General features: G+C 42.0%; 1 protein-coding gene across 1 annotated transcript; it reads right to left on the minus strand.

The window, feature by feature from the left end:
• Positions 1-231: 231 nt before the first annotated feature.
• Positions 232-13,928, minus strand: pet100 (PET100 cytochrome c oxidase chaperone). Its single transcript, XM_068021117.1, has 4 exons — positions 13,842-13,928; positions 8,622-8,708; positions 5,347-5,379; positions 232-471 (listed from the first exon to the last, which is right to left on the minus strand). Exons 1-4 carry the CDS (start codon positions 13,869-13,871, stop codon positions 376-378), a joined length of 246 nt encoding a protein of 81 aa, XP_067877218.1. The 5' UTR covers positions 13,872-13,928; the 3' UTR covers positions 232-375.
• Positions 13,929-17,172: the final 3,244 nt, after the last annotated feature.

Below are 17,172 nucleotides of genomic sequence, written 5' to 3' on the forward strand. Positions count from 1 at the left end.
CAAATAACTCCTGGCTACCACAAACAACTTCCTCAACCCATAAATGCACAATAACCTCAATTGGCATGCCAATGTGGCTAATATACCAATGCAAACTCCAAAAAAGCACCAAGTGGCCAAAAGCAAAATTGCTTCAAGATGGGCAGGTTATATGTAAAATTCTATAAACCACAGTTATAACTGCTCATTAAATTTTACTGTGTAAAAAAATAACTTATGCAGTTCAGGGCATCACATAAAAATGATTTTTATATAATAATCAATGGCTGATAAAGCTTCTCAGAGAAGAGAGAAAAACAGTTTTGTAAAGTTCCAACACTTGGATTAATTGAAGATCTGGGATAAGTGCAGACAGCTTGTGCAGTATTGACTTTATTACTGTTCCTGCGTTTTCTGGGTATTGAGGTGATGCAGCAGTTTCTGTTCTCGTTTTTCCCTCATTCGTTCCTTGAAGTCTTCCAGTTCTTTCCGCTGTGATCAGGAAAAAAAAGCGCATCAGAATCAGCTCTGAGGCTGAGCAGCAACTTAGAGGTGTCTTTGCGTCTATATATTAAAAAAAAGACCGGGTATTGTGCAACGAGATAGGATTAATTAATGACCTCATAGTTAAGGCGCCCCTAGGTAGCAGCGATCATAATATGATTGAATTTTACATTCAGTTTGAGGGAGAGAAGAGTGGGTCCAAGATTAACATTTTAAACTTAAATAAAGGCAATTATGAGGGCATGAAAGCAGAGCTAGCTAAAGTGAACCGGCAAATCGGGTTAAGGGATAGGTCAATAGAGATGCAGTGGCAGACATTTAAGGGGATATTTCAGAATACACACATTTCAACGAGAAAGAAAAATTCCAAAGGTGGGACCCGCCATCCGTACTTAACCAGAACAGTCAAAGATAGTATCAAATTAAAGAAAAAGCCTATAATTGTGCAAAGATGGAAGGCAAGTCAGAACATTGGACAGAATATAAAAAACAGCAAAGAATGACTAAAAGATTGATAAGGAAGGTAAAATTAGGTGTATGCGAGAAAGCTAGCTAGAAATATGAAGACAATTTGTAAGAGTTTCTATTGATATTTTAAAAAAGAAAAGAGTTAAAAAAGTGAGTGTTGGTCGTATAGAAAGTGAGTCTGGGGAATTAGTAATAGATAATAAGATGGCAGATGAATTGAACAGATACTTTGAATCAGTCTTCACTATTGAGGATACAAGTCACATCCCAGAATTAAATGTAAGTCAGGAAATGGAAGGGAGGGAGGAACTCAAGAAAATTACAATCACCAGGGAAGTGGTACTGAACAAACTGTTGGAGCTGCAGGCTGACAGGTCCCCGGATCCTAATGGACTTCGTCCTAGGGTGTTAAAAGAAGTGGCTAGTGAGATAGTTGTGGTACCGTTATTCAGGAAGGGGAGTAGGGATAAACCAGGTAATTACAGGCCAGTGAGTCGAACATCTGTGGTAGGGAAATTACTGGAAAACATTCTTTTTTTAAAAATTCATTCATGGGATGTGGGCGACGCTGGCCAGGCCAGCATTTATTGCCCATCCCTAACTGCCCTTGAGAAGGTAGTGGTGAGCTGCCTTCTTGAACCGCTGCAGTCCATTTGGGGTAGGTATACCCACAGTGCTGTTCGGAAGGGAGTTCCAGGATTTTGACCCAGCGACAGTGAAGGAACGGCGATATAGTTCCAAATCAGGATGGTGTGTGACTTGGAGGGGAACTTGCAGGTGGTGGTGTTCCCATGTATTTGCTGCCCTTGTCCTTCGAGTTGGTAGAGGTCGCGGGTTTGGAAGGTGCTGTCTAAGGAGCCTTGGTGCATTGCTGCAGTGCATCTTGTAGATGGTACACACTGCTGCCACTGTGCGTCGGTGGTGGAGGGAGTGAATGTTTGTAGATGGGGTGCCAATCAAGCGGGCTGCTTTGTCCTGGATGGTGTCGAGCTTCTTGAGTGTTGTTGGAGCTGCACCCATCCAGGCAAGTGGAGAGTATTCCATCACACTCCTGACTTGTGCCTTGTAGATGGTGGACAGGCTTTCGGGAGTCAGGAGGGGAGTTACTCGCCTCAGGATTCCTAGCCTCTGACCTGCTCTTGTAGCCACGGTATTTATATGGCTACTCCAGTTCAGTTTCTGGTCAATGGTAACCCCTAGGATGTTGATAGTGGGGGATTCAGCGATGGTAATGCCGTTGAATGTCAAGGGGAGATGGTTAGATTCTCTCTTGTTGGAGATAGTCATTGGCTGGCACTTGTGTGGCACGAATGTTACTTGCCACTTATCAGCCCAGGCCTGGATATTGTCCAGGTCTTGTTGCATTTCTGAGGGACAGGCATTGGTTAGACCACATCTGAAGTACTGTGTACAGTACTGGTCTCCTTATTTAAGGAAGGATGTAAATGCTTTGGAGGCAGTACAGAGAAGGTTTACTAGACTAATAGCTGGACTGAGCAGGCTGTCTTACGAGGAAAGATTGGACAAGCTAGGCTTATATCGGCTGGAATTTAGAAGAGCACGAGGTGACTTGATTGAAACAGATAAGATCCTGAGGAGTCTTGGCAGTTTGATTGTGGAAAGGATGTTCCCCCTTGTGGGAGAATCTAGAACTAGGGGTCACTGTTAAAATAAGGGGTCACCCATTTAATACAGAGATGAGGAGAAATTTTTTTCTCTGAGGGTTGAGAGTCTTTGGAATTCTCCTCCTCAAAAGGCGGTGGAAACAGAGTCTTTGAATATTTTTAAGGCAGAGGTGGATAGATTCTTGATAAGCAAGGAGAAGGTTATCGGGGGTAGGTGGAAATGTGGAGTAATCAGTTCAGCCATGAACTTATTGAATGGCGGAGCAGACACGAAGGGCCAAGTGGCCTACTCCTACTCCTAATTCGTATATAAAAAATGTGGATCAAATGACTCATACAAGTTATTGTATTATGAAATATTGTTGAGGCACTGAAGATCATTGCATCTCTCAAAGCAATAACACAATATCTCAGCAAGAAAGAATCTAATTTACTTATGAAAGGCCAAAACTATCAATCGAAGGATGATAAGGCTATCCTTTCTACAGTGATAATGAAAATAAATGAATGCCAAGGGACATTAGACAGGAAATTACTTTTGTAATATGTGGAGCATTCTTAAATTTTTTTTTGAAAAATCCAGCTCTCTTCCCACGGACTATTTGATATATAATCATTTTTCAGTCACTGGAACATAAGAAAGAGGAGCTGGAGTAGGCCATGTGGTCCATCGAGCCTGATCCGCCATTCAATACAATCAGGCCTGATCATCTATCTTCCCACACTAGTCCATACCCCTCAATTCCTTTAGTCCCCAAAAACCTATCACACTCTGTCTTGAATATATTCAACAACTGAACATCCGCAGCTCTCTGGGGTAGGGAATTTTAAAGATTCACAACTCTTTGAGTGAAGGAATTTCTCCTTATCTCAGTTCTAAATGGCCAACCCCTTATTCTGAGACTGTGACCCCAGTTCTAGTTTTCCCAGCCAGGGGAAACATCCTCCCAACATCTATCCTATCAAGTCCCTTGAGAATTTTATATGTTTCAATGAGATCACCTCTCATTCTTCGAAATTCTAGGGAATATAGGCCTAGTCTACTCAATCTTTCTGCCGAGGACAATCCTCTCATCCCAGGAATAATCATGAACCTTTGTTGCACTCCCTCCAAGGCAAATATATCCTTCCTGAGGTAAGACGACCAAAATTGTACACTCCAGGTGTGTTCTCACCAAGGCCTGATAAAACTGCCGTAAGACCTCTTCATTCTTATACTCCAATCTCTATGTAAGGGGGAACATACCATTTGCTTTCCCAATTGCCTGCTGTACCTGCATGTTAACTTTCTGTGATTTGTGTACAGTGACACCTAGGTCCCTCTAAATAATAAAATTTCAGTTTCTTCCGATTTAAAAACTATTCTGCCTTTATAGTTTTCCTTCCAAAGTGGATAACTTCTCACTTCCCCACATTATATTCCATCTGCCACGATCTTGTCCCCTCGTGTAACCTGTCTATATCCTTTTGCAGCCCTTGAAAAAGTCAAATTTGCTGCTGTTAGGAAAGCTATGGACAAATTTTCACTTTATACATTTTTTAAGATAATAATGTTAAGATATTTAATTTCTACCCAATACTCTTATCCCTTTGAAGTCCCACTCCGGTAAAAACTTGACTATTGCTCCCTTGTCTGAGGAAGCTCCTCTCGGATCATTCTGAAGCAATATGAGCTTGATATCTGGGACTACCTTTCCTTATATGAACCTCCAATTTGTCTCACCGTCCCAATCTTTCTTGTCTGTTTTATTGATACTAGTATGATTATTTCACCTTTGAATTTCTACTCATCATCCTAAGCCCCAAATATGCTCTTCATCTTCATGGTTCTGAAATCAAGATTCATTTCACTATTCTGATTATTTACCAGAACCTCAAATCTCCTCATATCCATCAGTTTCCCTTTTCTCTTACAGTTCACAAGCACTTACAAAGTTCCCAAGTATCTACACACAGTAACAGGCTATTTGGCCCAACAGATCCATGCTGGTGTTTATGCTCCTCAAGAGTCTCCTCCCACCCCCATCAATATATCCTTCTATTCCTTCCTCCCTCATGTGTTTATCCAGCTTCCCCTTAAATGCTTCTATGCTGTTCGCCTCAACTACTCCATGTGGTAGCGAGTTCCACATTCACACCACTCTCTGGGTAAATAGGTTTTCCTTTAACTGAGGGGGTTATACCCATCAGGAAAGATTGAATAAGCTGGGGCTCTTTTATCTCGAAAAGTAAAGATTGAGGGGTGACTTAATAGTAAGATTATGACAGCGTTTAATAGGGTAGGGTAGACGTGGTGTTTCCACTTGCGAGGGAGACTAGAACAAAAGGCCATAAATACAAGATAGTCACTAATAAATCCAATAGGGAATTCAGGAGAAACGTCTTTACCCAGAGTAAGTAGGTGGAAAAAAATAAAGCTGACTCTCAATTCAGCTGGTATATTGATGGAGGTATCTGCATTGCTGATTTTGCCCTCTTATTTTCTATTTGTAGGGCAAAATGAACTATGAGCACTGAAAGGAATTAATCTGTAACCACTCCACGACAAAACAGCAACTGTTTTGCAGCTGTTAAAGGTGAATGCCAAGCATCAACGTGGGATTTTCATTCAAAATGCCAAATATAATCAAAAAGTTCAACTGCTATTGTAAATGCAAGAAGTACCTTATGAGAAAAGTGGACTGAAATGTTCACTGTTCATTTATAGCCAGGCAATTGTATGACCCATGACATTTATGTAACAGACTGGTTCAGGAGTTCAGATACTTACACGCATCTTCTCTTCTGGTGGATAGATCTCTCTCTGAAAAATACAAAGTGGAATGGTGCTCAACAATACAGAGGACATATTACAAACTTATAGTAATAGAAACCCTCACACGAAAGGAATTTCCAATTGTTTTACAAGGCAAAGAGTACAAAGTCCAGCAGGAGGTTGGAGTGGAGAGGCAGGGAATAATTACAAGAAGTGAAAATTAGTGAACTTATGATTTGAGCCACTTCCTTTTTTGTGGAAAAATGGACTTTAGAACCCAAGCTCTGGAATTCCCTCTCCACACCTCTTTAATTCTCACTCCTCCTTTAAGATGCCGCTTAAAACCTCTCCCATTGATCAAGCTTTTGGTCATCTGTCCTGATGTCACCTTCTTTGATGGTGTCAACATTTGTCTAATTACAAAGTGAAGCACTCTGAGATGAAGACGACACTATATAAATGCGAGTTGTTGTTGCTGTTATATATCACCAAAATACACCAGGAAAGACCAAACACGACTGGCTGATTTCTTTGCCGAGCACCTCCTTTCAGTCCTTCAGCGTGGCCAGAGCTTTCGGTCACCTGCCACTTTAATTCTCCATTCCACTCGTCCAGCATAGCTCAGTGCAAGCTCAAGGAACAGCCCCGCATCTTTGGGTTAGGTTACAGCCTTTTGGCTTCACCATTGAATTCAACAACTTTAGATCATAACCACTCCCCCCATTTTCTTGGGCAGCAGGTTTTGGTAGTGGTTCTGCTGTAACCAGTTACATCTCCTCTGGACTCCTGTTTCGTTTCTTTACTTGTACCTTGGGAACAACAACTTGCATTTCTATAGTGACTCTAAATCTGGTAAAATGCCTCAAGGTGCTTCACAGTAGCATTATCAAACAAAGTTTGATACTGAGCCACATAAGGAGATGTTAGGACAGATGACCCAAAACTTGGTCAAAGAGGTAGATTTTAAAGAGTGTCTAAAAGGAGAGAAAGGTAGAGGTGGAAAGGTTTAGGAAGGAAATTGCAGAGCTCAGGGCCTTGGCAGCTAAAGGCATGGCCGCCAAAGGCAGAGTGATTAAAATCGGGGATGCGCAAGAGGCCAGAGTTGGAGAAGCGTGGAAACTTAGAGGATTGTAGAACTGAGGGGGTTACAGAGATATGGAGGGGTGAGCCATGGAGGGATTTAAAAGCAAGGATGAGAATTTTAAAATTACCATCCCCGTTTGCCATGCATCATCATCCCTTTTGTCATTTAATCGCTCTTGACCTCCACCCTATATCACAGCTTCACCTTTGTTATTTATTGCCTTGCCTTCCCCTCCCCCACCAAATACCCGCTCTGCACTGCTTAAAATCTGTTAAATCTATCATCTTCCAGTTCTGACGAAATGTCATTGACCTGAAATGTTAACTTAGTTTCTCTCTCCATAGATGCTGCCTGACCTGCTGAGTGCAGACAGTGCTTTCAGATTTCCCACAACTGCAGTATTTTGCATTCTTTTTGTTAAACTGTCATTTGCTTTTGTCCAATGTGCTTAATGGTATTTTCAGTCATAATTAAGGGAAAGTAAAACTAGTTTCTCCAATTATGTCAGCAGAGCAACTATTCAATGTCAGAAAAGGCTAATCATAGTCAAAGAAAATTAACCTGAAAGGGATAAATGGTGAGATTCCCTGTTTAAAGGAATCTGCTGCTTTCCTTGTGTCTTGTACGTGCTTTCATTTGTGGTATAATATGGTTTACTGTTCCTTCCTACCTTTGTAGGAATAAAAAGCCTTGCCTTACTACCTCAAATTAGACCAGAAACTGGGATCCATGGTTGTAAACATGCATCTGACCATTTTGCAGTGCCTCATTGTGGGGACAGAATAATATGGGGACATTTAAGGTGAAATAATTAATCAATCATGTACTACTAACAAACTAACCTCGGAGCTGCAGAGACAGCTTATCAGAATTGACTTCATAGTTTCAGGGCTGCACAGACAGCTTATCAGCAGAAGTAGACTAACAAGCAAAAACTAACAGGACAGCTGCAAGCTGCTTCATAGTAGCCCATTGTATAGCAATCAGCCTCATGGTCCAAGGAGATAGGGGGGATGAGAAACTGCTAGAGGGGAAGGTGACAAGGCAGTACCCCAATCAGGCCATGACACCAAGAAACTGCAAAGTTTATAAACCAATTGGGAACATAAAGGGGGTGTCACTGATTTGTATGAAGAACTATAAGAAAGGCTTGATTTCCCTGCTCAGGCAGGAGAGGAGAGAAGAGCCCAGGTGTTGTTGTTGTTTGCTGATGATGTAACCAAGAAGTACTGCAATAAAGTTTCTTAAAGCTACAGTTGGACTTCGTCTCTCTTTGTGTAACTAATGGGATCCAACACTCATGATCAAACACCAGGGGCAGGATTTTGGGCCCCCGCTGGGGCTGGGAATAGAGACGGGATGGGGGGTGGCGGGGGGAAGCTAAAAATAGTCCCACTGGCCGGCGTGCTGGTTTCCTGGCTCCATCCCGCCTCTGGAACATTGTTGTGGAGGTGGGAAGGAGGGATGGCACGGCAGGGCTACCACATGCACGTGGCTTATTGAGCCTACTGAGGCCATATGAAGGAAGTCAACTGGGATTTTCTAGTCAGTCTCCAGGTTCCCGCTGGCAGCAGGGGCCAGCTTAAGTGCTTGATGGCAGCCTCCCAGTGGCAGGCCAGGGGGCTAGGACTCCAGGCAGGCCTAGAGACCCTCTCTGCCTGCCTGGGTGCAGGAGCAGCCACAGGTTGTCCTGTAGAAGTGTTCTCCAAAAACACAGTGGTGGCTTGGCTGCAAGATCCATTTTTTACTTTAAGATTTCAATATTTTGGAGATAGGGTGCCTCCATTTTGTAGCGCTCTCTCCCTCTACTGCAGCCTGGTGCTCATTTCAAGCTGGAAAGCCTCTGATTTTGGCCTTTCATCTTCGAGAGCCCACCTGCCAATGTTAATTGGATGGTGAGCCCATCTCTGAGCCAAATAAGGGAAAACCCCCATGAAAATCACAATGAGTGACTGTTTCTCCCCAGGGGCAGGTTCAGGACCCAGAAACAGCCCTGACCTCTGTTTGCAGCCCCAGGAGTCCTTTTCACCCAATGTACTCAATCACCAGGAAATGCACAATGTCCTGGGTGTCTCAACCTTTGACCTTTCTCGAGAGGGATTACTGACACAAAGCTGGATGTGTGGCATAGCACTTCAAATGCCAATATTTGAACATGTTTCAATGTCATCTTCTGAACAATTGCAAAAGCCTGTCACTCACTCACCTTTCTTTTGATGACATATTCCTCAAAGTACTCTGCTTGATTGGAGATCCAAAACACTGTCACAGGGAATGACAGGTAAATGAACATCTGATGAAAATAAAAAAATCTCAAAATGAGAGATAATCTGCTGCACAATCTGAATTAAACACATTGACTGCTTTGTCTCCAAACGATTGCCCAGATTTGTATAAACATATAAGTTTCACATTGGTGCTTAAGAAATCAAGTATGGATGTATGTAACATTTTATCAGTCAATCGACTCAAGTAATAGATTAGATTAGAGATACAGCACTGAAACAGGCCCTTCGGCCCACCGAGTCTGTGCCGACCATCAACCACCCATTTATACTAATCCTACACTAATCCCACATTCCTACCAAACATCCCCACCTGTCCCTATATTTCCCTACCACCTACCTATACTAGTGACAATTTATAATGGCCAATTTACCTATCAACCTGCAAGTCTTTTGGCTTGAATGAGATACTTTGAATGCAGTCATTTACATATAGACAGAAAATGCAACTAATTAGCACCAGCCATGTTTCACGAGCACCAGAAAGGAAGCTTTTGTTCTTGGACAACGTTAACCTGAACATTGAATAATGCTGTGGTTTCTTCAATGTCACTTGCACTGGCAGGTGGGGGCATGAATTGCCATCCTCATCCAAGGAGGACAATTCCAACTATGTCATAGTCATAGAGTTTTACAGCACCGAAACAGGCCCTTCGGCCCAACGCACCTGTGCCAACCATCAAGCACCCGTCCAAACTAATCCCATTTTCCAGCACTTGGCCCATAGCCTTGTATGCTATGGCGTTTCAAGTGCTCATCTAAATACTTCTTAAATGTTGTGAGGGTTCCTGCCTCTACCACCCCTTCAGGCAGGGTGTTCCAGATTCCAACCACCCTTTAGGTGAAAAATGTTTCCTCAACTTCCCTCTAAACCTCCTGCCCCTTACCTTAAACCTATGTCCCCTGGTTATTGACCCCTCCGCTAAGGGAAAAATTTTCTTCCTATCTATCCTATCAATGCCCCTCATAATTTTGTATACCTCAATCAGATCACCCCTCAGCCTTCTCTGCTCCAAGGAAAACAACCCCAGCCTATCTCGTCTCTCTTCATAACTGAAATGCTCCAGCCCAGGCAACATCCTGGTGAATCTCCTCTTCACCCTCTCCAGTGCAATCACATCCTCCAGCGTGGTGACCAGAACTGTATACAGTACTCCAGCTGTGGCCTAACCAGTGTTCTATACAGCTCCATCATAACCTCCCTGCTCTTATATTCTATGGGCTCGGCTAATAAAGGCATGTATCCCGTATGCCTTCCTAGCCACCTTATCTACCTGTGCCTTCAGTGATCTGTGGACAAGCACCCCAACGTGCCTCCGTACTCCCTAGGGTCCTACCATCCACTGTATATTCCACTGCCTTGTTACTCTTCCCAAAGTGCATCACCTCACACTTCTCAAGATTAAACTCCATCTGTCACAGCTCCACCCATCTTACCAGCCCATCTATATTGTCCTATAATCTAAGGCTTTCCTCCTCACTATTTACGACACCAATTTCCGTGTCATCTGCGAACTTGATCATACCTCCTATATTCACGTCTAAATCATTAATGTACATTACAAACAGTAAGGGTCCCAGCACCGATCCCTGCGGTACCCCACTGATCACAGGCCTTCATTCGCAAAAACAACCCTCGTCCATCACCCTCTGCTTCCTGCCACTAAGCCAATTTTGAATCCAATTTGCCAAATTATCCTGGATCCTACGGGCTCTTATCTTAACTAATCTCCCATGCGAGACCTTATCAAAAGCCTTACTGAAGTCCATGTAGACTACATCAACTGCTTTACCCTCATCTACACATTTAGTCCATCTCCTCGAAAAATTCAATCAAATTTGTTAGACACGATTTCCCCCTGACAAAGCCATGCTGACTATCCCCGATTAATCCCTGCCTCTCCAAGTGGAGATTAATCCTGTCCCTCAGAATTTTTTCCAATAATTTCCCTACCACTGACGTTAGACTGACCAGCCTATAATTACCTGGTTTATCCCTGTTACCCTTCTTGAATAATGGTACCACATTCACTTCATCAATAATGAACTGGAGTGCCAACCTAGATTATGCATTCAAGCTTCGGATGTGTGACTCAAACCTTCATGCTTCTGAGCCAGATGCAAAAAGGCTCATCAGTTTAATCAAGCTGATGGAAATCAGACCGATGTACCAGATTTTAAAGCTAACTCTAATGCTGACAGTTACACAGTTATATCACAATTATGAGGAACGCATTCTTTTTTCTGTTATAGAAAGTGTTGTTTTTATAAACAATTTATTTTGATGCCAGATATTAAGAAATTATTTAAAATAGCTGGCGTGGACTCGATGGGGCGAATGGCCTCCTTCTGTGTTATAAACGACTCTGGCTTTACGATATCAAACCACATATCCGCAAGTTGGAACTAAGTTCATCACAGAACAAGTAATAGATTAGGAATTGCAAAAGGTCTCGCCTAACAATGCAAGTTGCTAATGGCTGCTAAAATAATCCTTTCTATCTGCTATTAATTGTATGTATCTCAACATGACTCAAAGTACCTCTAGCAGGGGTTATATGTAGTGGGGACATGAAAAACCAGGACATATCATTCGAGAACAACAAATGGAAAAATCACACGAGATATTTATGTTTCACCCCTCTTCATCTGACCCCATTAGCATAACCTTCTACTGGTTTCTTCCTCATGTGTTTATCTAGCTTTCCCTTAAATGCAGCTATGCTATTCACTTCAACAACTTCCCAGTGGTAACCAATTCCACATGCTCACCACTCTCTGGGTAAACAAGTTTCTTCTGAATTCCATCCTGATTTATTCATGACTGTCTTATATTTACAGGTCCTAGTTGTGGACTTGCCCATAAGTGGAAACATCTTCTCTATGGTTACTCTATCAAACCCTTCCACAATCTTAAAGAACTCTATCTTAAAGTCATCCTTCAGCATTCTCTTTTGTACAGAAAAGAGCCCCAGCCTGTTCAATCTTTCTTCATAGATATAACCTCTCAGTTCTGGTATCATCCTATTAAGTCTTTTTTCCACCTTCTCCAGTGTCTCTATATCCTTTTTATAATATAGAGACCAGAACTGTGATGCACAGTACTCCAAGTATGGTCTGAAAAAGGTTCTGTACAAATTTAACAGAACTTCTCTGCTTTTCAATTCTATTCCTCTTGAAATGAATTCCAGTGCTTTGTTTTATGTAAAAAGGACTTAGCAATCTGCATCATTACTTTTAGTGATTTGCGTATCTGTACCCTTAGATCCATTTGCTACTCTTCCATTTCACAAGGAATTATAGAATTATGACTCATTTTCCAAGCAGTATGCAGCCTCCTTATTCTTCCTACTTAAGTGCAACATCTCACACTTACCTATATTGAAATTAATTTACCATTTACATGCCCGTTCTACATGTCTTCTTGTATTCTGGCACAATCTTTCTCAGTATTAAACCGCATCCTACAATTTGGTGTCATCCACAAAGTTTGAAATCGTACTTTCAATTCTCCAAGTCGAAATTGTTTATGTAAATGGTAAACAGTAGTCCCAGCATCAATACTTATGGAGCATCATGTCCCACCTTTTGCCAGTCCGAATAACTACGCTTGAGCCCTACTCTCCGTTTTCTGTCTTGTAGACAGTTGCTACCCATTCTGCTACTTGCCCCTTGACTCCACATGCTCTGACCTTAGTCACGAGTCTACTCTGAGGTACCTGATCAAAGGCCTTTTGAAAATCCAGATATATTGCATCTGATGCATTACCCTTGTCTAAGTTTCAAAGAATAAGGTTGCTCAAGAATGACCTTGACTTTTGAAATCTGTGCTGACCGCTAGTATATTTTCAGTTTGTAAATGTTTTTCCATGACATCTTTCAATAAAGATTCCATTATCTTTCCTGATGCCAATGTTCAGCTAACTAGAATTGTTTATCTCCCTTTTAAAATATAGGAATCATATTAAATTAGGGGGGAGGCAGTGGCGTAGTGGTAATGTCACTGGACTAGTAATCCAGAGGCTATGGCAGATGGTGAAATTTGAATTCAATTAATAAATCTGGAATTAAAAGCTAGTCTAATGGTGACCATTGTCGATTGTTGTAAAAATGCATCTAGCACTAATGTCCTTGAGAAAAGGAAGGCTGCTGTCCTTACCTTACCCGGCATGCCCTACATGTGACTCCAGACCCACAGCAATGTGGTTAAAATGCCCTCTGAAATGCCCCAGAAAGCCACTCAGTTCAAGGGCAATTAGGGATGGGCAATAAGCCGATGACGCCAACATCCCACAAACAAATAAAAAAAGTTAAATATCTACCAGTTCTCTGGCATTGCATATATATATATATAAAGATTTGTTAGAAAATGGTGTAACAATGCCTCTTCTATATTTTCCCTAACTATTTTTAATATGCACAGATGCAATCCACCCAGAACAGGACAGGGGTTCTATCCTCCCTATGCTTGATCGGCTTATCAATTATCTTCCCCCTTTCCATCTTAAAATGTTTTTATGGCTTTTTTTTTGGATCACTTCCTCTAATATCACATCCACCTCACTCGTGTCCCTGGGAATACCGAGGCAAAGTAACTATTCAATATTTCTGCCATCACACCACCATTTTACTTCAGCCCTTATTCGGTCAGACTGGCTCGTACCATGCCACGAAACAACAAGAAAACAAAATGACACAGCAACGGATAAAAGGTTTCATTTCAGTCATATCAGAGATCAGAAACACACCGACGAAAGCACACTGAAACATTAACTCTGTTTTTCCTCTCTCTCAGATTCTGCTATTTTCCAGCAATTTGTTTAAGAAACACACTGCAACAGTGCTTTGAAGACTTTAAAAATGCAGCCAAAACTGGAGTCTGGCTTTATTTATGCATGTATGTCTTGTCTTTATTTTCTTCCCTGGCCCAGAATTATTTCTGCTGCCTTGGGAACAGTTTAATGATTTTTTTTTGTCTCTTGCCACTTTCCAGCATTACACTTCCTCTCCCTGGCCTGGGGTTACTGCTCCCTCCACCTCCTCCATGGCTTCTTAATTTTTAAAAAAAAATATTACTTTTATTTCCCCATGACCTGACATTATAGCCCTCCCTCCATCTTCCTCTCCTCCTGAATATTTACCCGGAATATCTCCAGCTTCACTCCACCCATCTTCAATCCTCTTCACCGTCACTGAGCAGCTCCGCAACAACTGCTCCCATTGGCTGCAAGGCTCGGCCAATCAAACCACACCTCCGCACTCGCCTGTAACGCGGCGTCTGATAGGCTTTGCGCTGGCACGGGTAACCATGGAGACGAGCTCCTTGCCTCCAACCCCCCACCTCACCTGGACAGGTAAAGGGAGGAAGCATTAATTAAATAGAGAATAAGAGGGATGGGGTTATGCTGCTGGATTAGCAACCCAGTGACTGATTTAAAAAAAAAATTCAAACATTGTTTCCAAAGGGAATTGGATAAGCAGCTGAAGGGAAAAATATTTGAAAGGGTGCAGAGAAAGGGCCGGGGAGTGGGACTAGCTGAGTTGTTCTTGCAGAGAGCCAGCATGGATATGACAGGCCGAATGGTCTCCTTCGGTGCTGCAACCATTCTATGGTTCATCCGCTTCCCCAATTGCAAGTTGTGCAATTAAATCTTTAAGGTAATTAGCAAAAGAAAGACTTGCATTTATATAGTGCCTTTCACAAACTCAAGAGCTCCCAAAGCACTTTACAGCCAATGAAGTGGTCATTGTTGTAATGTAGGAAACACATTTCCTTTGAATTGTTCCTTTGAATTTTAAAGGTTAAGGGTGATTTGATCGATGCTTTCATGATATTATGGGGAACAGATAGGTTTGATAGAGAGAAACTATTTCCACTAGGGGCATAATTTAAACATTAGAACTAGACCTTTCAGGAGTGAAATTAGGTAAGGTTGGTAGAAGTTTGGAACTCTCTTCCACAAACATCAATTGATGCTAGATCAATTGTAAATTTTAAGTATATTGATAAATTTTTGTTATCCAAAGGTATTATAAGGGATATGAGGCAAAAGTGGGTATATGGAGTTAGGTTGCAGATCAGTCACAATATTGAATGGTGAAACAGGCTCGAGAGACTAAATGGCTTCCTCCTGTTTCTATGTCCTTGAACAGATTATTTGATCATTATCACATTGTAGTTTGTGGGAGCTTGCTGTGCACAAATTGGCTGCTGCATTTCCTACATTACAACAGTGACTACACTTCAAAAGTACTTCATTGGCTGTAAAGTGCTTTGGGAGGTCCTAATGTTGTGAAAGGCTCTCTATAAATATGCCTTTCTTTCTTTTTATGCTTTTACTCTCACTATGTTGATGATATTAAAATGAGGAAACTCCATGCTGCCTGATCAAGATGGTGAAGGCTCTCCACAAAATTATCTATTCCTTAGTACATACAGTATTAGTTATCAATACTTGTTCATATTGCAGAAGCACTTCTAGTGAACGTTTATTCACAATATATTGCCACTACATGCTATGTTTATGCCGCAGGGTGGACTCTGAGACCAGATGGCCTGTCGTGCGCCTGCTCTAAAGTCGTATTTGTTGCTTTACTATTCTAGTTCAGGACATTCCTCAATGGTTTTCACAGACCAGGAATGTACAATAAATTGATGGGGTATGGGTAGAATATGATGGTTTCTCTGACAGCAAGCAGTGTTAGTGGTGGAGAATGAAACCATCTTCTGAGTTTTGGTCCCAGCCTCCAGATGCAGGTACCCAATCTTGTTTTATAGTCCCCTGAAAAAAGTGTCATAATATAAATGGACTGTTAGAGACATTTCAAACAAGCAAGGTTATGGCCTAATGAAAGATGCTTCATGTGGGGATGGAGAGTAGCTTTTCTAACTCTATATTACCCTCTCTCTTTGAAGCTGCTAACTTGTTTAAATTATGTGCAACAGCTGGGAACTAGTAGCTTGCCTAAGCAACCATTATGTACATGTGTGAGGTGGGGGTGATCGGAGGGATGTGTTCTCATCCCAGCTTTGTTTCGTTTTAGTTAATTCCCCATCTTTGCGATGCAGTGAATAGCTATTCTTCATATCTGATCCTTGATGGAGAGTGTTAATGGGCTATTCAACTACACATACTTCACAATTCTGTCCTCACTCAGTGTCCACAGATGACCTTTTCCAATTGGTGACTGGATATTGATGAGGAGTGAAATTTACCTGCCGCAGACCTTAGGCTGAAGCCCATTGTAGTATCATATTTACTCAGGGCTGATTGAGAGCAGCTACCTGAACATAGTCTTGTAATTGAACTTGGGACCCTCTGCTCCATTTGTCTCAATATCACCTCAGACACAACGTTTAGCCATCAGGGGAGCTAGAACTGGAAGAGCAAAGCATTATTTATTGCTACCTTGTCACATGCATCCAACGTGCATTTTCACAATGCAGGGATGTACTTCCACAATGATTGCAGGCATAAGTGGGTGGCACAGTGGTGCAGTGGTTAGCACTGCAGCCTCACAGCTCCAGGGACCTGGGTTCGATTCTGGGTACTGCCTGCGTGGAGTTTGCAAGTTTTCCCTGTGTCTGCGTGGGTTTTCGCTGGGTGCTCTGGTTTCCTCCCACAGCCAAGAGACTTGCAGGTGATAGGTAAATTGGCCATTATATATTGCCCCTAGTGTAGGTAGGGAATATGGGATTATTGTAGGGTTAGTATAAAATGGGTGGTTGTTGGTCGGCACAGACTCGGTGGGCCGAAGGGCCTGTTTCAGTGCTGTATCTCTAAATAAAATAAATAAATAAGTTCAAGCTAGCTGAAAGCAAGCTTTGGACTGTGAGCAGGAAGCTCTTCCAGACACTGAGTGATCAAGGTGTTGAATGGTGAGGCAATGGAGGTAAAAACACTGAAATTATATGAGAGGTTTTTGTATCCGGAAGTCTCTTAAGTTCTTTGTTGAGTTAAAATGGAAGGCATGGGCTTTCTAGTCTAAATTAGTCTTAATATCTTGTCGAATATCTGCAGTTTTTTTCAAAAAAAATATACTTTATGCATAAAATTTGTAAAAGTACAGTACATAACAGTTCAAATTTGACATTATATAAAGTGCAATATAGTGCAATTTCAGTCAATACAGTGTGTGGCACTCACAAGTGCCTCACTACACTTAATAATTACAGGTTATACTTACACTCTGCATTTACATTTCATGTTAAACATTCTGTGGTGCATACAGCCCAAGGGGTTTTACAGGGGTTCCACCCTCTCAGTGTACCATGGCAGGAGGGCCTTATACTGTGGCGGCTGTCCCAAGCTTTAGTGCATCCCTCAGCACGTAGTCCCGGAGCTTGGAATGTGCCAGTCTGCAACACTAGGTCGTGGACAGCTCTTTGTAGTGGAAGACCAATATGTGTAATTGGTAAACATGAATGCACTCTCTGATCAGACAAGTGGTCAAAACAGGAGGGAAAAAAGC

This window comes from Heterodontus francisci, chromosome 43, assembly GCF_036365525.1.
Source record: "Heterodontus francisci isolate sHetFra1 chromosome 43, sHetFra1.hap1, whole genome shotgun sequence".
Classification (NCBI taxonomy): Eukaryota; Metazoa; Chordata; class Chondrichthyes; order Heterodontiformes; family Heterodontidae; genus Heterodontus; species Heterodontus francisci.

What these genes read in the sequence shown, in the direction of transcription:
- pet100 (XM_068021117.1), bottom strand. Translation starts at nt 13,871, where the DNA reads ATGGGTGGAGTGAAGCTGGAGATATTCCGG. An exon ending in AATATGTCATCAAAAGAAAG is followed by an intron (nt 5,380 to 8,621) that starts GTGAGTGAGTGA and finishes TGTATTTTTCAG; the next exon opens with AGAGAGATCTATCCACCAGA. An exon ending in CACCAGAAGAGAAGATGCGT is followed by an intron (nt 472 to 5,346) that starts GTAAGTATCTGA and finishes TCCTGATCACAG; the next exon opens with CGGAAAGAACTGGAAGACTT.